This window comes from Heptranchias perlo, chromosome 8 (genome assembly GCF_035084215.1).
Source record: "Heptranchias perlo isolate sHepPer1 chromosome 8, sHepPer1.hap1, whole genome shotgun sequence".
NCBI lineage: Eukaryota > Metazoa > Chordata > Chondrichthyes > Hexanchiformes > Hexanchidae > Heptranchias > Heptranchias perlo.
Window position 1 is genome coordinate 74,544,188 of NC_090332.1, and position 25,141 is coordinate 74,569,328.

At 45.8% G+C, this 25,141-nt stretch overlaps 1 protein-coding gene across 1 annotated transcript in view; it reads left to right on the top strand.

The window, feature by feature from the left end:
- Positions 1-1,523: 1,523 nt before the first annotated feature.
- Positions 1,524-25,141, top strand: part of adgb (androglobin) — a 225,624-nt gene continuing 202,006 nt past the window's right edge. Inside the window, exons 1-3 of the mRNA XM_067989325.1 lie at positions 1,524-1,591; positions 15,385-15,553; positions 25,014-25,106. Coding sequence (XP_067845426.1) covers positions 1,548-1,591; positions 15,385-15,553; positions 25,014-25,106 — 306 coding nt within the window. The 5' untranslated portion in view covers positions 1,524-1,547. The remainder of the gene's footprint in view (positions 1,592-15,384; positions 15,554-25,013; positions 25,107-25,141) is intronic.

The following is a 25,141-nucleotide window of genomic DNA, read 5'->3' on the forward strand; positions in this document are numbered from 1 at the left end:
CAAATTTTGAAATTTAATTCCGATTCGAGTCCAAATCGTTGCTGTAAATTGTGAACAACGGTGGTCCCAGCACCGATCTTTGTGGAACACCACTTCCCACCTTTTGCCAGTCTGAGGAGTTACCCTTAATCTCTACTCTCTTTTTTGTTTTGTAGCCAGCTTGCTATCCATTCTGCTACCTGACTCCACATGCTCTGACCTTAGTCATGACTCTACAATGCAGTACCTTATCGAAGGGCTTTTGAAAATCCAAATATATTACATCTACTACATAACCCTTGTCTACTCTTTCTGTTACTTTTTCAAAGAATTCAGTAAGATTGGTCAAGCATGACTTTCCCTTCTGAAATCCATGCTGACTACTCTTTATTATTTTTGTTATCTTTCCTACCAAGTGACTTGGGGGGTGTGGGGGGGCACAATAAGAGAAATGAAAGACATTTAGGAGATACTGAGAACGTGTGAATAGCTGAGGAGATAGGGAGTAAGGCAGATAGAAATGGGAGCCAGATAAACTGGCAGAGGAGGCTTCTGTGGAGATGAAAAAAAGCAGGTCGACACCAAGAGTGCAGGCTGCCTTGCCAGCAACATGTTCTGATGGAGGATCCGCAGCCATTGCACCCGACCTATTCCCCGCCACATGAAAATGTCAGCAGAGGGATCCCACATTGCTAGTCTCCTCTCCCTGTATACAGGCATACATATTTTTTATCAGCCAAGTCCTCACTCGCCGCCTTTGCAAGGGGGAATGAATCAAATATTCCTGATTCAGGGGCAAGTTGCATAAACGTGGCTTGTATTCCATTGAAGATAGAAGATTGAGGGGTGATCTGATCAAAGTGTTTTAAAATGTTAAAAGGATTGCATAGGGTAAATACAGAGAAACTATTTCCTCTGGTAGGGGAATCCAGAACAGAAGGCATAATCTTAAAATTAGAGCTAGGCCATTCAGGAACTAAATCAGGAAGCACTTTTTCACACAAAGCACAGCAGAAATCTGGAATTTTCTCCCCCAAAGGCTGTGGTCGCTGGGGGACAATTGGAACTTTCAAGTCTGAGATCGATAGATTTTTGTTAGGTAAGGGTATCAAGGGATATGGAGAAAAGGCAGACGAAAGGAGTGGAGATAGAGATCAGTCATGATCTGATTGACAGAGGGGCTGAATGGCATACTTCTGCTCCAATGAGAGTACATTATGGAACTTGTGATGAACCATTAATTCAGCTTCTGTCCTGTCAGGAATGGGTTATAAAACTGGCAATTTTTTTGATCATGGCGACATGGAGTACATGTGGATCTGTGGTTAATTCAGCTCCTCTCCAGTTATGTACTTTGTAAGGTTAGAGACGATAACATTTACTACCCTGTGCAGTCTAACCTGAAACTGTTAAAGTTGAACATTTCAACGGGAGTTGGTTATGGTAAATCAAACGGGCACTAGGACCCAGAAGATCATCAGTGCGGTCGCGTCCCGTTGCCTGGTAACGGCGGAGCGGCTAGCGTGGGCAGCAAGATGTCGAAAGGGGGCAAAAAGCGGGTGGACTCGATGCAGAAAGCGAGCCCGTCACCAGTACAGGTCGCCGTGAAAGAGTAAGTGCCCGACGCTCACCGAGCCCCGTGCCGCGGGGACCCCGGACATCGTGGTAACCGTCTGTCGCCCGCGGTCAGGGAAGGCCTGTAGGCCTCTGCACCCCCTCTCCCCAACCACCCGTCACCCCACCCCCTACTACCCTTCAATCCTTCACCCCTCACTACCCATCGCCCCTCTCTCCTACCACCCTTCAACCCTCCCCAGCTTCCCTTAAACCCTCACCAACCACCCCTCACCCCTCTCCCCCACCACCCCTCACCCCCACCTGTCCTTCACCCCCTCCCCCACTACACCTCATTCCTATCACCCTACACCCCTTCCCAACCACCACATCTCATCCACTACCAGCCTTGACCCCCACCCGTTCCCGTGCCACCCTTCAGCCCCCTACCAGCCTTCACCCCTCCCCAACCAGCCTTCACCCCTCCCCAACCAGCCTTCACCCCTCCTCTACCAGCCTTCACTCCTCCCCTACCAGCCTTCACCCCTTGCCTACCACCCTTCACCCCCTCCCCTACCACTCTTCACCCCTCCCCTAACACTCTTCACTCCTCCCCTACCACCCTTCACCCCCTCTCTTACCACCCCTCTCCCCCACCAGCCCTCACCCCCACTGCCCCTTTTCCACTACCAACCTATACCTCAGTTCCTCTACCACCCATCACCCCTCTCTCTTTCCCCCTTCACCCCTCCTCTGCCACCCATCACATCTCCTCCACTACCAGCCTTCACCCCCTCACCTTCCCCTGCCACCCTTCACCCCACTACCACCCTTCACCCCTCCCCTATCAACCTTCACCCCTCCTACCACCCTTCTCCCCACTCTCCTACCACCTCTCACCCCCTCATCTACCATCCTTCACACCTTCCCTACCACACTTCACCCCTCCCTTACCACCCAATACCCCTCATCACCGACTACTCTTCAGCCCCCTACCACCCTTCACCCCTCCCCATCCCCTTCTTCCATCTCCCCTACCACCCTTTACCTCAGTTCTCCTATCACCCATTTCCCTCTCCCATACCCCCCTTCACCCCTCCTCTACCTCCCTCACCTACCCCCCTGCCCTTCACCCCTCAAGCTGCTTCCGCCTTTCAGTTAGATCATGGCTGATCTGTACCTGAACTCAATTTATCCACCTTTTCTCCATATCCCATAATACCCTTACCTAACAAAAATCTATTGATCTCCACCTTGAAAATTTCATTTGACCTCCAGCATCCACAGCCTTTTTGGGGGAGAGAGTTTCAGATTTACATTATTTTTTGTGTGTAGAAATGGTTCCTGATATCGCTCCTAAATGGCCTAGCTTTAATTTTAAGACTGTGTCCCTGTGTTCTGGATTTCCCCAACAGAGGAAATAGTTTCTCCATATCTATCCTATTGAATCCCTTTATCATTTAAATACCTTGATTAGATCACTCCTCAACCTTCTATACTCAAAGGAACACAAACCAAGTTTATGCAACCTGTCCTCGTGATTTAACCCTTTAAGACCTGGCATCATTCTGGTGAGTCCATGTTGCCAATATATCTTGCCTGAAGTTCGGTGCCCAAAACTGAACACAGTACTCCAGATGGGGCCTGACCAAGGCACTGTACAACTAGCATTTCCTCATTTTTATATTCAAACCCTCTTGAGATAAAGGCCAACATTCCATTAGCCTTTTTGATTACTTTTGTACCTGTGCACTAGCCTTTAGTGATCTGTGTACATGGACACCTAAATCCCTTTGCTCCTCCACAGTTCCTAGTCTCTCCCCATTAAGGAAATATTCCAGTTTGTCTTTCTGAGATCTGAAGTGGAGGATCTCACACTTTCCCACATTGAACTCCATCTGCCATAGTTTTGTCCACTCACTTTGTCTGCCAATGTCCCTTTGTAACATCCTGCTCCCATCTACACAATTTTTTTATTTGTTCATGGGATGTAGACGTCGCTGGCAAGGCCAGCATTTATTACCCATCCCTAATTGCCCTTGAGACAGTAGTGGTGAGCCGCCTTCTTGAACCGCTGCAGTCCGTGCGGTGAAGGTTCTCCCACAGTGCTGTTAGGAAGGGAGTTCCAGGATTTTGACCCAGCGACGATGAAGGAACGGCGATATATTTCCAAGTCGGGATGGTGTGTGACTTGGAGGGGAACGTGCAAGTGGTGTTGTTCCCATGTGCCTGCTGCCCTTGTCCTTGTAGGTGGAAGAGCTCGCGGGTTTGGGAGGTGCTGTCGAAGAAGCCTTGGCGAGTTGCTGCAGTGCATCCTGTGGATGGTACACATTGCAGCCATGGTGTGCCAGTGGTGAAGGGAATGAATGTTTAGGGTGGTGGATGGGGTGCCAATCAAGCGGACTGCTTTGTCCTGGATGGTGTTGAACTTCTTGAATGTTGTTGGAGCTGCACTCATCCAGGTAAGTGGAGAGTATTCCATCACACTCCTGACTTGTGCCTTGTAGATGGTGGAAAGGCTTTGGGGAGTCAGGAGGTGAGTCACTCGCCGCAGAATACCCAGCCTCTGACCTGCTCTTGTAGCCACAGTATTTATGGCTGGTCCAGTTAAGTTTCCGGCCAATGGTGACCCCCAGGATGTTGATGGTAGGGGATTTGGCGATGGTAATGTCGTTGAATGTCAAGGGGAGGTGGTTAGACTCTCTCTTGTTGGAGATGGTCATTGCCTGGCACTTGTCTGGCGCGAATGTTACTTGCTTCTTATCAGCCCAAGCCTGGATGTTGCCCAGGTCCTGCTGCATGAGGGCACGGACCGCTTCATTGTCTGAGGGGTTGCGAATGGAACTGAAAACTGTGCAATCATCAGCGAACATCCCTATTTCTGACCTTATGATGGCGGGAAGGTCATTGATGAAGCAGCTGAAGATGGTTGGGCCTAGGACACTGCCCTGAAGAACTCCTGCAGCAATGTCCTGGGGCTGAGATGATTGGCCTCCAACAACCACTACCATCTTCCTTTGTGCTAGATATGACTCCTGCCACTGGAGAGCTTTCCCCCTGATTCCCATTGACTTCAATTTTACGAGGGCTCCTTGGTGCCACACTCGATCAAATGCTGCCTTGATGTCAAGGGCAGTTACTCTCACTTCACCTCTGGAATTCAGCTCTTTTGTCCATGTTTGGACCAAGGCTGTAATGAAGTCTGGAGCCGAGTGGTCCTGGTGGAACCCAAACTGAGCATTGGTGAGCAGGTTATTGGTGAGTAAGTGCCGCTTGATAGCACTATCGACGACACCTTCAATCACTTTGCTGATGATTGAGAGTAGGCTGATGGGGTAGTAATTGGCCGGATTGGATTTGTCCTGCTTTTTGTGGACAGGACATATTTGGGCAATTTTCCATATTGTCAGGTAGATGCTAGTGTTGTAGCTGTACTGGAACAGTTTGACTATGGGCGCGGCTAGTTCTGGAGCACAAGTCTTCAGCACTACAGCCGGGATGTTGTCGGGGCCCATGGCCTTTGTTGTACCCAGTACGCTCAGACGTTTCTTGATATCATGCGGAGTGAATCGAATTGGCTGAAGACTGGCTTCTGCGATGGTGGGGATATCGGGAGGAGGCCGTGATGGATCATCCACTCGGCACTTCTGGCTGAAGATGGTTGCAAACACTTCAGCCTTGTCTTTTGCACTCACGTGCTGGACTCTGCCATCATTGAGGATGGGGATGTTCACGGAGCCTCCTTCTCCTGTTAGTTGTTTAATTGTCCACCACCATTCATGACTAGATGTGGCAGGACTGCAGAGCTTTGATCTGATCCGTTTGTGGAATTGCTTAGCTCTGGCTACAGCATGTTGCTTACGCTGTTTAGCATGCACGTAGTCCTGTGTTGTAGCTTCACCAGGTTGGCACCTCATTTTTAGTACGCCTGGTGCTGCTCCTGGCATGCTCTTCTACACTCCTCATTGAACCAGGGTTGAACCCCTGGCTTGTTGGTAATGGTAGAGTGAGGAACATGCCAGGCCATGAGGTTACAGATTGTGCTGGAATACAATTCTGCTGCTGCTGATGACCCACAGCACCTCATGGATGCCCAGTTTTCAGCTGCTAGATCTGTTCTGAATCTATCCCATTCAGCACGATGATAATGCCACACAACACGTTGGATGGTGTCCTTAGTGTGAAGACGGGACTTTGTCTCCACAAGGACTGTGTGGTGGTCACTGCTACCAATACTGTCATGGACAGATGCATCTGCGACAGGTGGATTGGTGAGGACGAGGTCAAGTAGATTTTTCCCCTCGTGTTGGTTTGCTCACCACCTGCCGCAGGCCCAGTCTGGCAGCTATGTCCTTCAGGACTTGGCCAGCTCGGTCAGTACTGGTGTTACTGAGCCACTCTTGGTGATGGACATTGAAGTCCCCCGCCCAGAGTACTTTCTGTGCCCTTGCTACCCTCAGTGCTTCCTCCAAGTGGTGCTCAACATAGAGGAGGACTGATTCATCAGCTGAGGGAGGGCGGTAGATGGTAATCAGCTGGAGATTTCCTTGCCCATGTTTGACCTGATGCCGTGAGATTTCATGGGATCCGGAGTCAATGTTGAGGACTCCCAGGGCCACTCCTTTCTGACTGTATATCACTGTACCGCCACCTCTGGTGGGTCTGTCCTGCCGGTGGGACAGGACATAACCTGGGATGGTGATGGAAGAGTCTGGGATGTTGGCTGAAAGGTATGATTCTGTGAGTATGGCTATATCAGGCTGTTGCTTGACTAGTCTGTGGGACAGCTCTCCCAATTTTGGCATAAGTCCCCAGATGTTAGTGAGGAGGTCTTTGCAGGGTCCACTGGGCTTGGTTTGTCTTGTCCGGTGCCTAGTGGTCCAATGTCAGATGGTCCGTCCAGTTTTATTCTTCTTCTGACTTTTTGTATGAGATTGTACAACTGACTGGCTTGCTAGGCCATTTCAGAGGGCGTTTAAGGATCATCCACATTGCTGTGGGTCTGGAGTCACACATACACTAGACCGGGTAAGGACAGCAGGTTTCCTTCCATAAAGGACATTAGTGAACCAGATGGGTTTTTATGACAATCCGGTAGTTTCATGCCATTACTGATACTAGTTTTTTTTAATTCCAGATTTTATTTCATTGAATTTAAATTGCCCAGCTGCCGTGGCGGGATTTGAATTTATGACTCCGGATTATTAGTCCGGGCTTCTGGATTACTAGTCCAGAAACATAACCACTATGCTACTGTACCCTGAACTTACTGTTCTTCCTAACTTAGTGTCATCAGCAACTTGGATATGAAACACTCTATTCCTTCATCTAAGTCATTTATATACATGGTGAAACATTGAGGCCCCAGTATCGATCCCTGGGGAGCACTGCTTGTCACGTCCCACCAATCAGAGTACATTCCCTTTATCCCCACTCTCTGTCTCCTACCTCCCTACCAATTATCAACCCATATCACAAAATTACCTCCAATTCCGTGCACTTTCATTTTTGATAATCTCTTGTGTAGAACCCTATTGAACGCCTTCTGAAAATATCCTCAATCAATTGTTTATATTCCATGTACTCATTAGCTATGTTCTCTAACACTGTTATATATTATTTCATAATGTTAGTTAACAGAACTCGCTTGCAACAAAAATCCTATCTTGACTTCCAGCTCAGTGACAATAGTAGATGTGCCACAACACATCCGGATCACGGGTCAGGCTGTGAAACGCTCAGCAGGGGTTAGGCTGTCAGCTTTGCCTTCGATCTCCATTGGCTTTCCATCCTCCGACACACGGAATTCAAAATCCTTGCCTGCACTTACAAATCTCTCCTCAGCCTTGCTCCTCCTTACCTGCATTTGCAGCTTCTTTCATCCTTAATAGCCAGTATGTGCCCATCACTTTCTCTACTGGCTTCGTATGCACCCTTCTTCCCTGCACTCCACTTTCAGCGGTAGAGCCTCTCTCCCTAAACAACTCTGCATTGCTACCTCTTATCCCGCTTTTAAAAGCCATTCCCCAACTCTGCTTTAATGCTCGTTGCCCATTATTTTCCTTTGTTAAGCACCGTGAGAAATTCTCGACGTTGAAAGCAGTAGGTAAATGAAAGTTGTTTTAGTTGTACTGTTTGATTCTTGATTGGTAATTTTGTATCTCGTTGGTACTACTTGATGGGCAGTTATTGTTCCCACTTTCTCAGAGTTTAATATGTGCTCTCCACCTTTCCAAGTAGGATTTGTTTTATCAAAATCATATTCTGCTCATTTATATATTTCATGTAAAATAAACCAGATTTTTGGTTTGCAATTGGCCTTGCCTCATTAGAGTGCTTTTCAGGTTACCTTCCAAAAAGACAGATCTAACCTGGCAACAAGAGATCACAGTATCCAGTACACATGACACAGGGTCTATACTATTATCCCCATTCATGCTATTGTTTAACTAGATACTAGATTGTAAAGACATACTCCTGATCATAGAGACACAAGATCCATTTATGGGAGTGACTTGTACAATATCTATTGTGGGCCTGTAAAATTTGTAACACGGTGTCACATGTGCAAAGTATGTGCCACACTTGCACTCGTGGAAGAAGAAAGAACTTGCATTTATATAGCGCCTTTCATGACCTCAGTATGTCCCAAAGTACTTCAGAGCCAATGAAGTCCTTTTGAAGAGTAATCATTGTTGTAATGTAGGGAAACGCGGCAGCCCATTTGCGCACAACAAGGTCCCACAAACAGCAAAGAGATAAATGACCAGATGATCTGTTTTAGTAATGTTGGTTGAGGGATAAATATTGGCCAGGACACTGGAAGAATTCCCCTGCTCTCCTTCCAGTAGTACCATGGAATTCTTTACGTCCAAATGAGAGGGCAGTCAAAGCCTTAGTTTAACATCTCATCTGAAAGATTGCACCTCTAACAATGTAACAGTCCTTCAATACTGCACTAAAGTATCAGTTTAGATTTTGTGCTCAAGTCTCTGGAGTGAGGCTTGAACCCATAACCTTCTGACTCAGAGGCGAGAGATCTCTGTGTCTCTCTCACTGTCTCAGACTGCCATTCCAGATGTGGAGATGCCGGTGATGGACTGGGGTTGACAAATGTAAGGAATCTTACAACACCAGGTTATAGTCCAACTGTTTTATTTGAAAATCACAAGCTTTCGGAGGCTTTCTCCTTCGTCAGGTGAGCGAGTCAGGTCACACTCGCTCACCTGACGAAGGAGAAAGCCTCCGAAAGCTTGTGATTTTCAAATAAAACAGTTGGACTATAACCTGGTGTTGTAAGATTCCTTACATTTGCCATTCCAGAGTGAGGGGAGATACTCCTTCAACTGAGGTATGGTGTACCAAGCTGCAAATCAAAGCTTGACTGAAAAGTTTGTGGAACCATACAGCACTTCTATGTTTGTTTAACTAAGCCTCCTAATGGGCATAATGAATGAAAACCATTCTAACAGCAGGGTATGAACTGAATTGGTATTTGCTCAATGACTTCCCATGCTTTCCTAAGCCTAAATGGTGCTAAATGTTAAGTTAAAAATATATCTCTGGGAGTTAACCCTGTGTAAATTGAATGTAACCTTTTATCAATGTCATGACATGAATTAAGACAAAATCCCATCCAGGCCATGTAGGTAAAAGTGTCTTGCAGAAATTTAGTTCAATCGGTGTTGAGGAGGCGGAGGCAGTGGGAAATCTAGTGGATGACATCTTCCCACCTCCCTTTTTGCCTGTCAAGCAGAAGTCCTGCCTGTCTCTGCCCTCATAGGAAAATTGCATTGTCAGATCTTTGGGATGGATTTCAGGTGTTACCAGATCATGCACTATTTTCTATCCCTACCAGTCACCATTGGCTGGACCTCTGCCCCAAATACACCGTTGGCTCCCAGGAAATACGGGACCAAGATTTTTATATGTGTAAGTCGCAGTTATCCCATGGTGTTGCTGGTGTTAAGTTGGCTAATGGACTGTTTTATAACAAGAACACTTATCCATGGAGAGCACAATGTATTTTTCTGCTGCTAAGGTGGAATTGTGTTTAATGTAGCCTGCTCCTTTAAGGCAAGAAATTACTGTAAATAGGACATCCTGCAGTCAATTAGAGGTTAATTGCTATTGATGAGGGAACTTTACTGATTGGCGGGTGCTTGTAAATTTCTGGCTCCATGTCAGAGGATACGAGCATTAAATGACTGCCTCTCTCTATTTTATTTCAATACTTTTCAGACTTTCAAGTGTGAGGTCTGAAGTGTATATATTTGATATATATTTTTTAATCGCCGCTAGATTGTCCAACCAGTGTTCTTTACATTAATGAGCTATCGAAGCTCCTGATCTCTTTTCCTTAGCCATTGAGGAGAGGAGGCCATAGGGCAGCAGCAGCATAGTATGAGTGAAGGAAGGAGGACATAGGAAGCAGTGGAGGGAGAGTAGAAGAGGGAGTGGTGCCATAGGTCGCCGGACATTAGGATTGCGGGAGGGCCTTCTGCAAAGAAGCTATCAAAATGAGACTGAGAGATAAATGGGGAAGGCCATAAGGCAGCAGCACAATAGGACTCCAGGTGAGTGGGGATGGGTATTTTATGTTTAAAAAAAAAGGATGGGGTTTTCTTGGTATTGCTCACAAAACAGCCACACCAGAGGACCAGAAGGACAGATGGTGGCCCCAAGGCCAAACTCCAGCCCCAGGACACAACAAATTCTACATATTTCTAACTGGCATTGGAACATTTCCAAAAAAAACCCACTTTTTTAAAATTGCTGTATCATTGTGAGATGGTGAAGAATGAATAAAGATTGTGACACTAGAAAAGGAAATGGTGATAAATCAAATATGGTTCAGCTTGACATAATCAGGTCACACAGATGGATTGTGCATTTCATGATAACACTTCAAAAACCATCAGCTTATTAAAACAATAAGTCCTTAATTTTAGTATTCATCTAGTCTTAATGTAGAGAATTTTAATAGGTCAGTAGTTAATTACTTTCTTTTCAGTCAACTGGAAGACCATCCACTGCTGTCTGTGTTGGTGCCAAAAATAACTGAACTAGTTTCCGTGGCATGAAATATATCTTTCATGCAAAAGAGATTGTTCTTCAAAGTACAGTACTTCAAAGTACAGGGTTTCAAAACCAGATTACAGAAGTGGGTTTATTCATCTTTTGTGAGGAATACCAAAGTGAAAACATATGGTAGAAGAGGTTATTGTTATATTTTGTATGGGGCACATATGGAATCTTTAGGAACACACACACGTGCATCTATCTATGTCCTTCTACAATAAGGGATAATTTAAGCAGCATGTACAAAAGCCCTGTTCATATTGCTGTCATTTTTACTGCATTAAGTATCCCATTGGTATCCCCGGGCCATCATTTCATATTCTGTGTATTGATTTTGCATGGCTGGTCCCTCGCCTGTCCTGTCCCTCTCTCAACGGTTGTGTATGGCCTTGGCCTGCAAGCAAAACAAATGTCGGAAGTTGACAGCAACTACCAAACAGCAACCCCACTCCGTGCCCTCATCACCTCCCTCCTGGGAGCAGGACTTTGCCAATGAGCAAGCTTGGGATTTCCGGTGCCAGTATTCTCTGCGAGCTAAAGTTTGGATTGCTATGGGCACTGCTGTTGTGCCCTCCAGCTTCTCTTGCATGAAGGAGTGTTGTGAAAAGGGACAAATGTTCTCTGAATGCTGCCCCTTGAGGGGTGCAGGAGAGAAACATTCCTGGGCCTACAAAGTCATAGAAACAGGAGTAGGCCATTCTCCCCCTCGAGCATGTTCCGCCATTCAATTAGATCATAGCTGATCTGTACCTCAAATACAATTACCCGCCTTTGCTCTATAATCCCTTCATACCCTGACCTAACACAAATCTATCGATTGCAATCTTGAAAATTGCAATCGACCCACGATCCACAGCCTTTTGGGGGAAGAGAGTTCCAGATTTCTGCTAGCCTTTGTATGAAAAAATGCTTCCTGATTTTGCTTCTACATGGTGATGCTCTAATTTTAAGATTGTGCTGCCTTGTTTTGGATTCCCCCACCAGAGGAAATAGTTTCTCTATATCTACCCTATTGAATCCCCTAATCATTTTAGATCTCTCAATTAGATCGCCTCCATAACTCTTAGTCTCTCCCCATTAAGAAAATATTTTGATTTGTCTTGCTCAGATCCAAAGTGGATGACCTCACACCTCCCCACATTGAACTTCACCTGCCTCAGTTTTGCCGACACACTTCGTCTGTCCATGTCCCTTTATAACTTCCCATCGACATATTCACTGTGTCTCCTAACTTAGTATCATCTGAAAACTTGGATATACAACTCTCTATTCCTTCATCCAAGTCATTGGTATACATGGTGAAAAGCTGAGGCCCCAGGGCAGATCCTGAGGACCACCAATTGTCACATTCCACCCATCAGAGTGCATTCCCTTTATCCTCACTCTCTGTCTCCTACCTCCCAACCAATTATCAACCCATATAAGGTTACCTCCAATTCCATGTACTCTCATTTTTTGCTAATAACCTCTTGTGCAGAACCTTCTCAAATTCAAATTGAGAATTCAAATTCTCAAACTGGCATGGTGGGATTTAAACTCCATTCTCTGGATTGTTAGTCCAGGTCTCTAGATTACTAGTCCAGTAACATAACCATTATGCTACCTATCTCATTATGTGTTTAAACAACAAAGACATGGCCCCTAGATTAGTGCCACCCATTCATGCCCACCCATCGCCACTCACAGAAAGGCAATATCTACAATTCCTGCCTTGACCTCAAGGAGAGCAGCTTGAAGTTCTTGAAAGCATTTTCTATCTTAAAAGTGAAAAGATCAAGGAATTCACACCAATAAGAAAAGTTCCGTTGTTACTGATGCAAATCTGGGTTTATTGATGGTAGCTATCTTTAGTAAAAACTCAATCAGTAGTTTCAGAACTTAAAGCATGTTCCTGGATCATGGCTCAGAACGTGACAATACGGCCTATCTCGGGACAGGAGCAGGGAAGGGGGAAAGGGGGGGCAAATGTGGCTTGAGTCTTCTCGGGCTACAGGCCCCACCTTCAGCAGCAAGGTGGTAAGATGGGAACAAAAAGCAAAAGTGATCAGAATAAACTTAATTTTTAAAAAAGCACATAAATGTACATAGTGCATAAACCGCTGTAGGCCAAACAGCTGTTTTAAGGGATAGGTAGAGCGGAAATATTGTGATCTGGAAATGGGAGAGGCGTTAAATAATTTCTTCTCATCAGTCTTCACAAATCAAGACTGGAGAAGTTAAAGTGGTATTTAAAGCGCTTTCAGTTATAAGCATTGCTGAGGTCAGTGAAGCAATGTTAAGAGCAAATCCAAAATATTACTTAGAACCTGGACTGTATGCTAAAGGAAATTACATAGAATTACATAGAATTTACAGCACAAAAACAGGCCATTCGGCCCAACAGGTCTATGTCGGTGTTTATGCTCCACTCGAGCCTCCTCCCACCCTACTTCATCTCATCCAATCAACATATCCTTCTATTCCTTTCTCCCTCGTGTTTATCTAGCTTTCCCTTAAATGCATCTTTGCTATTCGCCTCAACAACTCCATGCAAATTCCACATTCTCACCACTCTCTGGGTAAAGAAATTTCTCCTGAATTCCTTATTGGATTTATTAGTGACTATCTTATATTTATGACCTGTGGTTTTGGACTCCCTCAAATGAGCGAGGATTTTATGAGTTCCATAAATATTAGGATTATACCACGGGGCAAGAGGACAGGCTTATGTATTCCTGATATTCAGAAGTACAGTGACACATAGAAACTTAAAATATGAAATGAGAGGCTGTTCAGATCATTGACTCTGTTAGCATTACATATTGCAGACAGAGGAAGTGAGAGAGGTACATTAGACCAGGACTGCATTAGCCAGGAAATTCCTGGGAAGGACATTTTTGGGGAAAGGTCTGAGACAGGGACAGGAACTCCCCCTGTCGCAGAGATGCGCCCCTGACCTTGTTTTGGGTCATTTTGCATGATGTGAGTAGGTTGCCAACACCATTTTCAGCGCTGCACCGGCCTCAGCTAGAGGGGGAGGATTTCCCTGCTACACCTTGCCACAGCATAGTGGGAGAGATACCCCAGCCAGAGATTTTTAAGAAGTTTAAAATATTTCAAATTTGCTGCTCTCCCATCAGGAAATCAGTTTTTAAAAAAAATAAGAGCAGGCCCCAGTTCCACCAGGATCATGCCCCCATAAGTTGCACAGTATTTGTAGTTATGTTGCATGAAAGACAGCCACAATTTCCTATAATGACTATAGCATCTGACTGAGCGAATGCAGATGGTTAGGAGGATGTATGTGGGAAGAGGTGATCGTATTAATTGGTATGTGCATGAGTAGATAATTGCAAGTTAGCTCACATATTTATAGGGAACAACAATGATTTGTAGCTGTTCTGTTCTCTTTACGTGATAGTTTGTGAAATTGCCCCAAGTATCAATGGGGCAGTGTCACCAGCTCGCACGGTGATTTGTGTCTGATTCATCCAACTGTCGCTTTATTTAGTATAGCTGTTGAACTGAGGGCTGAATTACTGTAGGAATTTTGCTCATGCTATTTTGAGATATGCACAGGATAATGCAATTTGAATTATAGGTGATGGAAAATATTGGTACGCTTTAAGAAAGTAATATAACTTAATCAAATACTTAAAGGCCAATTTTACTCGCGGTGGAAAGCCAGCAGGAGTGGACGTTAATCCTGTGCGGGTGCGTGAGTCAGAAGCCCAGCAGATTTTAACTGCCAGGCTTCTAATGAATCCCGCTGGTCAGCTGCTCAGCTATTTCAACAACAACTTGCATTGATATAGCGTCTTTAACGTCATGAAACGACCCAAGGCACTATACAGGAGCGTAATCAGCCAAAAATTGATATCGAGCCAAAGAAGGAGATATGAGGAGGGGTGACTAAAACTTTGGTCAAAGAGGTAGGTTTTAAAGAGCATCTTAAAGAAAGAGAGAGAAGTGGAGAGGTTTAGGGAGGGAATTCCAGACCTTAGGGCCCAGATGACACTGCCATCAACGGTGAGGCAAAGGGAATGGGGGATGGACAAAAGGCCAGAATTAGAGGAGCACAGAGATCTCGGGTGGTGTAGGGCTGGAGGAAGTTGCAGAGATAGGGAGGGGCGAGGCCATGGAGCAATTTGAAAACAAGGATGAGAATTTTAAAAATCGAGGCATCCATGCTAGACTTGTAATTTAGGAAGGGGAAGTTGCAGACGGTAGAGATACCACATAGGATTCAGACTGAGGCGAGTTTGTTGCCACTGAACTAAAAGGTACATGGTTTCATGTAATGCTTGCATTTTTAGAGCACCTTATCATGACTCAAAGTGCCCCAATTTACACCCCCACCAACCTGAGGAATTTTGGCTCTTGTGTTTATCTGGACAAGTTTTTCCAGTGCAACTTGTTCAAAGTGCAGAAATTAGAAGGAAATGATAAGGAAGGTACTAGCAGGAGAGGCACACACAAATTAAATGCTCAAAGACTATTACTTAAAAAGTCAACAGTTTTGCATTTATACCGTTTTACTTTACAGTACAATTAGCATATCGCTGCGTGTCTTTCTCATAACACCATGATTGTTATTTGAATTCACACAGTGTTCTCTAAGAACCTGAGTAGTCTTTGGTTTATGTATGGTTAAGTCTGCAGCCTTTTTTCCTCTTCTTAATGACTGACTGCATTTGCTGAGATTTATTTGTCTGAAGGTGCTCCTGAAGCTATGAGTTTTACATAATCCATAAATACTTATTCCCTTTGTGGTCTCTTGTTCCTCTTCAGTACTGCTTCATTTGTTCTGAACTGTGGAGGTACAGGGGGAATTACTGAATCCAAAAAAGGTCGATATCCTCTCTGGCCTGAGTGGAATGAAGCAGATGTGAATGCTGAGAAATGGGAAGCAGTTAAACCAATTAAAGAAAAGGAGAAAAGTGCCAAAAGCCCTAGTCTGGTAAGTCCCATTAATTATTCTTGAGTGTTTTTCTCATACTTAGCTCTTTTCGTTATAGTGCTGATAGTTAACATCAGCCTTTTAACCTTATATACGGTGTATACAGCCACAGCTTCATTAGTTAGCCTTCACGCATGGGCAATGTTGGCATATCGGTAGGCGAGCATGTCTCTTTTGAGACGTCTAACATTCAACGAACAAGTGACTTACCAAGCCCTATATATGGTGATTGTACATGATCATCCCCATTTCCCCCCCACCCCGTGTCATTTAAAATGAGAGAGAAATCTTAGTTTCCGCAGCACCGCATGTGCTTGGGTGCTTATGGGATCCAATTTATCTAAAGCAAGTGCTTTTCTTCCCACACCTATTTCCATGAGGAAAAAGCATCCAAGAAATGGAAGGGGATTCCTCCAGTATGATCAAATCCTATTGTTGAGATCCAAGATGGTCTCATTGATCATCAGAATGTCATGAGGATGGGCCCCTCCTCCACACTGAGGTACCTGTTTATCCAAATTATAAATGGCTTATAACCTTTATTCTTGACATTTTTGCCTCAATGCATGCACTAATAATTACTCTCATGGCATACTTGATGCACCTAGCTCTGGTTAGAGCTGGTTGGGATGTTCCTTGTTCAATAGCTGAAGTCTACTTCTGACAGCACAGAAACTATTGACATAGGCCAGTTCCTGTGAAATAAGGTCAAAAACTATATCCAGTCCTTGTAAGAGGAGAAAACTGTGGGAACTGATACTGGTTCCAGTATCGTGTTTTTATTTCAACAATGACCTACCTGTGCAATAATTTTTATGCTTTGAAAGACAACCAAAGAACTCAATGGAGGCAATGCTTGTCTTTGAAACCGGCCCAAACCAGGGTATTCCGTCAGTGCCGGCTGAATTAGTTCAGGTTCTTCAAACCACCATTATTAACATTCACGCCAGTTACATTTGTGGAGGGATGGGACCACATACAGTTTCTGTAGATTAGGAACATAGGAACAGGAGTAGGCCATTCAGCCCCTCGTGTCTGCTCCGCCATTTGATAAGATCATGGCTGATCTGTGATCTAACTCCATATACCTGCCTTTGGCCCATATCCCTTAATACCTTTGGTTGCCAAAAAGCTATCTATCTCACATTTAAATTTAGCAATTGAGCTAGTATCAATTGCCATTTGCGGAAGAGAGTTCCAAACTTCTACCACCCTTTGTGTGTAGAAATGTTTTCTAATCTCACTCCTGAAAGGTCTGGCTCTAATTTTTAGACTGTGCCCCCTACTCCTAGAATCCCCAACCAGTGGAAATAGTTTCTCTTGATCCACCCTATCCGTTCCCCTTAATATCTTATAAACTTCGATCAGATCACCCCTTAACCCTCTAAACTCTAGAGAATACAACTCCAATTTGTGTAATCTCTCCTCGTAACTTAATCCTTGAAGTCCGGGTATCATTCCAGTAAACCTACGCTGCACTCCCTCCAAGGTCAGTATGTCCTTCCGAAGGTCCGATGCCCAGAACTGCTCACAGTACTCCAGGTGTGGTCTAACCAGGGTTTTGTATAGTTGCATCATAACTTCTGCCCCCTTGTACTCCAGTCCTCTAGATATAAAGGCCAGCATTCCATTAGCCTTATTGATTATTTTCTGCACCTGTTCATGACACTTCAATGATCTATGTACCTGAACCCCTAAGTCCCTTTGGACATCCACTGTTTTTAACTTTTTACCATTTCGAAAGTACCCTGTTCTATCCTTTTTTGATCCAAAGTGGATGACCTCATATTTGTCTACATTGAATTCCATTTGCCACAGTTTTGCCCATTCACCTAATCTATCAATATCCCTTTGTAATTTTATGTTTCCATCTACACTGCTTACAATGCCACCAATCTTTGTGTCATCGGCAAACTTAGATATGAGACTTTCTATGCCTTCATCAAAGTCGTTAATAAATATTGTGAATAATTGAGGCCCCAAGACAGATCCCTGCGAGACTCCACTAGTCACATCCTGCCAATGTGAATACTTACCCATTATCCCTACTCTCTGTCGCCTTTCGCTCAGCCAATTTCCTAACCAAGTCCGTACTTTTCCCTCGATTCCATGGGCTTCTAACTTAGCTAACGGTCTCTTATGTGGGACCTTATCAAATGCTTTCTGGAAGTCCATATAAATAACATCCATTGACATTCCCCTGTCCACTACTTCAGTCACCTCCTCAAAAAATTCAATCAGGTTTGTCAGGCACGACCTACCTTTCACAAATCCATGCTGGCTCTCCCTGATTAACTGAAAATTCTCGAGGTGTTCAGTCACCCTATCCTTAATTATAGACTCCAGCAATTTCCCCACAACAGATGTTAGGCTAACTGGTCTATAATTCCCTGGTTTCCCTCTCTCTCCTTTCTTAAAAAGTGGAGTGACATGTGCAATTTTCCAATCCAGAGGGACAGTTCGTGAATCTAGAGAACTTTGAAAGATTCTAGCTGTAACATTGAGGAGAGGAGATTAGTTGCTGAGGAGGATGGTGAAACAATGTCATCAAACATCAAAGCTGTATTGGTTTATTTCATTCCAAGAATGGCCTTCTTTGATGTGTTTAATTTTCATGTTGTTGATATAATTAAGGTGGTAAGACCCCAGTTTCCCTATGAAGGGAGACATCGAAGGGATAATTCTGTGATCACAGGCTCCCAGTGGGGAGCTGCACACATACGGAATACGAGTAAGAGATGTTGCAGCCCTATCTCCAACCCATGGTCTCTATGACTGCAACTCCCTACTGGCAGCATGAGATCGCTGAATTACCTCTCTAATGACCAGTATTTTTTTTCCCAGCGTCTATTTCTTGTACAAATGTCTGATCAACAATTTTAGTAAGCAGGCAATACTCGGGTATTGCCACTTCAGTTATGTCAGCAACACTCGTATTGCACTTGTTAAAGAAGACCTTTCTTGGATTAAGATCAACCAGTAGAGCTTTGGGACTCTATACTGTTCTAAATGAGTACAGTCTGGATCCAGCAATTAACTCTGATCATGGTAAATTACCTTATTGGATTGTGTACATAATGTCCGCCATCTCCTGTCCATACAGAATGCAAAAAATATCACTATTTTCTACAGGTTAAAACTCCGGAACAAATTTATTGAAGCAAAGATGTAGATGAAACGGCACAGTGGTATAATTTCTACATTTTAAAAATTAAAAGCAATGGGCTCGATTTTGGAATGAAGTAGTGGGTTCATTGGGGACAGGGGGGCTCCTAAAATCTGGGAAATCCCGAGCAGGTTCGGAACCCAGCTCCTACCTGCAGACTTCCGGGTTCCCCACTGATGCATCTGGGTGCGCGCGCGCCTTGTGAATGCGGAAGTCCCACTGGCAATTAAAGCCTGCGGGATGACTGTTAAGATAGTTAGTTAGATACTTGAAATACTTAATTTTGTGCACATTGAGGCAGTGGTCCAATTTTCAAACATCCTCAGTGTGTTTCCCGTGCTGGAACACTCCATGTTCTACCAGACGTGTTTCACCCAGCAGTCAGTTGGACAATCAAATGCTGGTTTGACGGATGGGGATAAAAGGTGAGTTATTGCAGCAGGGCACTCAGTTCTTTCAGACAAACTTTTGGCTGGGAGATCTTTGTGTTTTCATTGAAAATTCTTGGTTTCCACTCACAATTCTTCTGTTCACAAATATTTACTAACTTTTTGGACCCCCTCAAACTGACGCCATCAGGATGGGGGGGCGCCATGGCTGCATTCACCACTACATCCGAGGACGAGCAACATCACCAGCCCCCCACCCCCCCCATTCCCTGCACCGAGCAGTCCTGCAACTACACATACACCCACTGTAAAATGACCCAATGGGTGGCATCAAGTGTCGCCGGGAATGTCTGCAATGGAGAGAAAGCTAGCCTTATGAAAGGGCGTTATCACAGAAGCCAGTCAAAAATGGGCAAGACGTGGCAGTAGTGGTGAGAATCATAACATTTAATGTGACTTTAACAAAAAACAAATATAAATGAAAAACATGACAGTCTGTCAGACATCCTTGTGCATACTCTTCGTGATCACAAAACCTTCGCCTTTCTCTTCCTACTGCTTCTACGTGGTGCATCCCCTGTGGCTGCAGCAGAGGTAGTGGCAGGTTGCTTTGTTCATGCCCTGACTGCTTAGATGCTTTTGGCCTACGCCCTCTGGGTTTTGGAGCCCGTGAGGGCCCCGCCAAAGATTGCTCCACCTACACCTGTGCAAGGGCAGACTTGGCCACCTGGAGAAGAGGCAGCATTGCGGGTACTGGTTGAGAGGGGGGCAACAGGTGAGACATGGGAGTGCATTGAGTGGCGTCCCCACTTCCATGTCCCCTTTTGCCATCACCCCTCTCCTGGGCCAGGCCCACATCACTCCTACCACCCTGCTGGACAACAGTTTGGAGGACATGTGTGATGCCTTTGAAGGCTACTTCTGAAGTACTTGTCAGCCTGTTTAAGGTGGCAGAATGTTGTTCACCCTGAGTCCGCACGGCTGTTGTCAGGGCCTGTATGGACTCATTTGTCAGCCGTGCTTGAAGCTCAGTGGAGGCTAGCCTTCTCTCCATTGCAGACATTCCTGCACTTACTTATGACAGTATCTCAGACACTTGCTCACGTCCCTGTGACAGTATCTCAGACATTTCAGCAGTTACGTGCGACTCTATCTCTGACAGTTGCTCACATCCCTGCGATTCTATCTCAGAAATTCCCTCCCGTACCTGTGCTGCCATTCCACTCATGCAGGAGTTGGACTCCTCCATCCCCTACGTTATTGTGGAGAATGCGCGTGGCACCTGTTCCAGTGCCTCGCAAATGTGCTGCTGTCCCTCGATCATTCTCCTTTTAAATGATGGCCCCCAGGATTCAGCATCTGCGTCCAGCTGAGCAGAGCCTGGAGAGGAGTGCTCCCACCGATGTGGACTCTCCACAGCTGCCCCTGCCACCAGTGTCTGCTCGTGCTCACTTGTGTGTGGTGCCTCACTCGTTGCCAACCCAACTAACTGAGTACTAGGACCCACCGAGGTGTGAGCATCTGCACTGGTGGATGGCTCGCTATGATGTGACGGTGCACCCTCAGAGGCCGGCAGGTCCTCTGAAGAATCGCCCTCTGCCGTCATTGTGGTCGTTGAAGGGCCTGTAAGAGAACAGAAGGCAATAATAAGCATCATCACAGATGTGTCATGTTGCGATGAGCATCACTACAGTGTTCAGTTCCATTCGCAACCCCTCAGATAATGAGGCAGTCTGAGCCCGCATGCAGCAAGACCTGGACAACATCCAGGCTTGGGCTGATAAGTGGCAAGTAATATTCGTGCCAGAAACGTGCCAGGCAATGACCATCTCCAACAAGAGAGAGTCTAACCACCTCCCCTTGACATTCAACGGTATTACCATCACCGAATCCCCCACCATCAACACCCTGGGGGTCACCATTGACCAGAAACTTAACTGGACCAGCCATATAAATACTGTGGCCACAAGAGCAGGCCAGAGGCTGGGTATTCTGAGGCGAGTGACTCACCTCCTGACTCCCCAAAGCCTTTCCACCATCTACAAGGCACAAGTGAGGAGTGTGATGGATTACTCTCCACTTGCCTGGATGAGTGCAGCTCCAACAACACTCAAGAAGCTCGACACCATCCAGGACAAAGCAGCCCGCTTGATTGGCACCCCATCCACCACCCTAAACATTCACTCTCTTCACCACCGGCGCACAGTGGCTGCAGTGTGTACCATCCACAGGATGCACTGCAGCAACTCGCCAAGGCTTCTTCGACAGCACCTCCCAAACCCGTGACCTCTACCACCTAGAAGGACAAGAGCAGCAGGCACATGGGGACAACACCACCTGCACGTTCCCCTCCAAGTCACACACCATCCCGACTTGGAAATATATCGCCGTTCCTTCATCGTCGCTGGGTCAAAATCCTGGAATTCCCTTCCTAACAGCACTGTGGGAGAACCTTCACCACACGGACTGCAGCGGTTCAAGAAGGCGGCTCACCACCACCTTCTCAAGGGCAATTAGGGATGGGCAATAAATGCCGGCCTCGCCAGCGACGCCCACATCCCACGAATGAATAAAAAAAATACTGAGGTGTTGAACATGGCAAGCATTGTTAACATCAATTCATATCGTGTGTGATGAATGTTAAAGTTATGTCACCAGACGTTTGTGCGTTGTCAGTCTCCGCATCCCCGACAGACAGGCACTCGAGGCTACGGCAGATCTCCAGCTTCTCCTGCTCCGTGTATGCGAGGACCACTGCTTGTTGTGGCCCCCACCCCACCCTCCAGTCCTTGCCCTCTTCTGTGCATTTTGCGCTCCCTTCTCCTAGAAGGGGAGAAAGAACAGGCGTGTGAGTGAGTGATGGTGAATGCATTGCTTTGGGTGACGCTGACTGTGAAAGAAGTGCACTAGAAGGTGAGTATGAGACAAAGCCATCACATTGGATGAGGATTGGGGTGAGTGGTAGTGGTGGGGTGACTAATGGGGATGTGAGGAAGTAGTGAGGAAGCGCAGGTAAGTTGAGGATGAGCCTTAAGTGGGTGTGAGGAGTGATGTGATGGAGTAGTCTTGGCAGTGCAGAATGAGTTGGGGGTGAAGGCGGTGATGTGGATCACAGAATGTAGGAGAATCAATAAGTGTACTCACTTTTGCTGACCTTGTTAGGTCATTGAAACGCTTCCTGCACTGGATCCAGTTGCGGGAGATGTTGCTGCTGCTGGTGACCTCGTCTGCCACCTCGAGCCAGGCCTTCTTGGTGGCAGAGGCAGGGCACTTCCTCCCGTCTGTGGGGTAAAACACTTCCCTTCTCCTCCTCACCCAGTCCAGTAGCTGCTGCAGTGAGGCATCGCTGAACTGTGGAGCAGCCTTGCCCCTGTGCTGCTCCATTGTGATTTCTGAGTCTTTGCTCCAGCAAAAGCCTTTGAAGCTTTGGCCCTTTAAATAGAGCTCCTTCAGCTGACAGCTTGTGATGCGGGTGTGCAGTCCATCCGCTGCGCAGGTTTCGTTACGGCAAACCCGGAAGCCACATTAAATGGCACCAATTCACTTGCGATCGCGTGCGAAACGGACATATTTTATTAGTCGGGTTACCCACACGCCCACGTGCCCATTCGCACCGCCCCCGCTGCCATCCTGCCTCCATTCTAAAATCGGGGCCAATGTCTTTGGAGGTTGCAAATGAAACAGAATCTTTATATGGTATACAATGGAATAATGGTTTGATATAGCTCAACCACTGTTGTAACCCACAGCAACAATCAAAAATTACTTTTTTTACCAAGATGAATGCACTACAGTATTATTGTTGTTCATCAAATCCTAAGAAATTGTTAACTGAGACACGATACAAAATTTCACACAGATGAGGACAATTCAGTACCTTTCAAAGGGTAGCTGGCTAATGAGTCGAATTCAGAATGTTTGTGCTCCTTTGAATATGAAAAAACTAACCTGCTAAATGCTGCTGGTGATTTTCTTTTTTACACATTCAAAATAATCAAGCATTAATTTCCATTAGTAAGGCAGGCATTCACTAGATTCCAATTTTCAAACAGATTAGTAAATTTACTGGCAAGTCAATTAAGCTATTAACCTGGATGGATAAGCTGCACTGAGTGTGCTGAGTTTTTTTTTATTCGTTCATGGGATGTGGGCGTCGCTGGCGAGGCCGGCATTTATTGCCCATCCCTAATTGCCCTTGAGAAGGTGGTGGTGAGCTGCCTTCTTGAACCGCTGCAGTCCGGGTGGTGAAGGTTCTCTTACAGTGCTGTTAGGGAGTTCCAGGATTTTGACCCAGTGACGATGAAGGAACGGCGATATATTTCTAAGTCGGGATGGTGTGTGACTTGGAGGGGAACGTGCAGGTGGTGTTGTTCCCATGTGCCTGCTGCCCTTGTCCTTCGAGGTGGTAGAAGTCGCGGGTTTGGGAGGTGCTGTCGAAGAAGCCTTGGCGAGTTGCTGCAGTGCATCCTGTGGATGGTACACACTGCAGCCACTGTGCGCCGGTGTTAAAGGGGTGAATGTTTAGGGTGGTGGATGGGGTGCCAATCAAGCGGGCTGCTTTGTCCTGGATGGTGTCGAGCTTCTTGAGTGTTGTTGGAGCTGCACTCATCCAGGCAAGTGGAGAGTATTCCATCACACTCCTGACTTGTGCCTTGTAGATGGTGGAAAGGCTTTGGGGAGTCAGGAGGTGAGTCACTCGCCTCAGAATACCCAGCCTCTGGCCTGCTCTTGTGGCCACAGTATTTATATGGCTGGTCCAGTTAAGTTTCTGGTCAATGGTGACCCCCAGGATGTTGATGGTGGGGGATTCGGCAATGGTAATGCCGTTGAATGTCAAGGGGAGGTGGTTAGACTCTCTCTTGTCTGGTGCGAATGTTATTTGCCAGTTATGAGCCCAAGCCTGGATGTTGTCCAGGTCTTGCTGCATGCGGGCTGCTTCATTATCTGAGGGGTTGCGAATGGAACTGAACACTGTGCAATCATCAGCAAACATCCCCATTTCTGACCTTATGATGGAGGGAAGGTCATTGATGAAACAGCTGAAGATGCTTGGGCCTAGGACACTGCCTTGAGGAACTCCTGCAGCAATGTCCTGGGGCTGAGATGATTGGCCACCAAAAACCACTACCATCTTCCTTTGTGCTAGGTATGACTCCAGCCACTGGAGAGTTTTCCCCCTGAATCCCATTGACTTCAATTTTACTAGGGCTCCTTGGTGCCACCCTCAGTCAAATGCTGCCTTGATGTCAAGAGCAGTCACTCTCACCTCACCTCTGGAATTCAGCTCTTTTGTCCATGTTTGAACCAAGGCTGTAATGAGGTCTGGAGCCGAGTGGTCCTGGCGGAACCCAGTACTACAACTGAATCAGCCATTTCTTACAAAATATTAAGAAGATTAAGTTACCCTAACCCCATCCCCCATCTCAGTCTGAAAGGGTTTCAAAATCTAGATCCTCTAGTTCAGTAATCTTTTAAGCCAGTTATCATATCTGACTTAAAAATGTATATCTAGAAAAGAACCATCATTTAATGTTCATATGCCCATTAAGTGGGCTTGTGTACTTCTGTACCTGCTTTCTGAGTGTTAATGGCTATACTTCTGAAAGGACATTTCTGCCGTAGTTACCTGATTTCACCATTTACCAGTAATCTTTAGCTGGAAAAAAGCGTAACGGCAAACCAAATGATGTAGCCAAGCGGCAGCGATCTCTCTGATCAGAGAAATAATCAGCAGCTGAGGAATATTCATGGTAGTTAAAATGGAGATCAGGCTGAATCATGCCATGAAAGCAGAGAGCTCAGCACTTGAGTGTAGTTTTCCTCTCACTAGTTCATATTATAACATTGATCATGATTGTGCTTTGTGTTGTTTAGCTCTTTGAATACCTTGATTTTCTTTCCACAGCAATTATTTGAGGACCCGGAGGGGAAGATTGAACTGCCACCATCTCTGAAAGTTCACACTTGGAAGCGTCCTCATGAGTTTTTCACAGAGAAGGTCAGTCTGCTATGCACTATTTCTGTAGTGTCTGA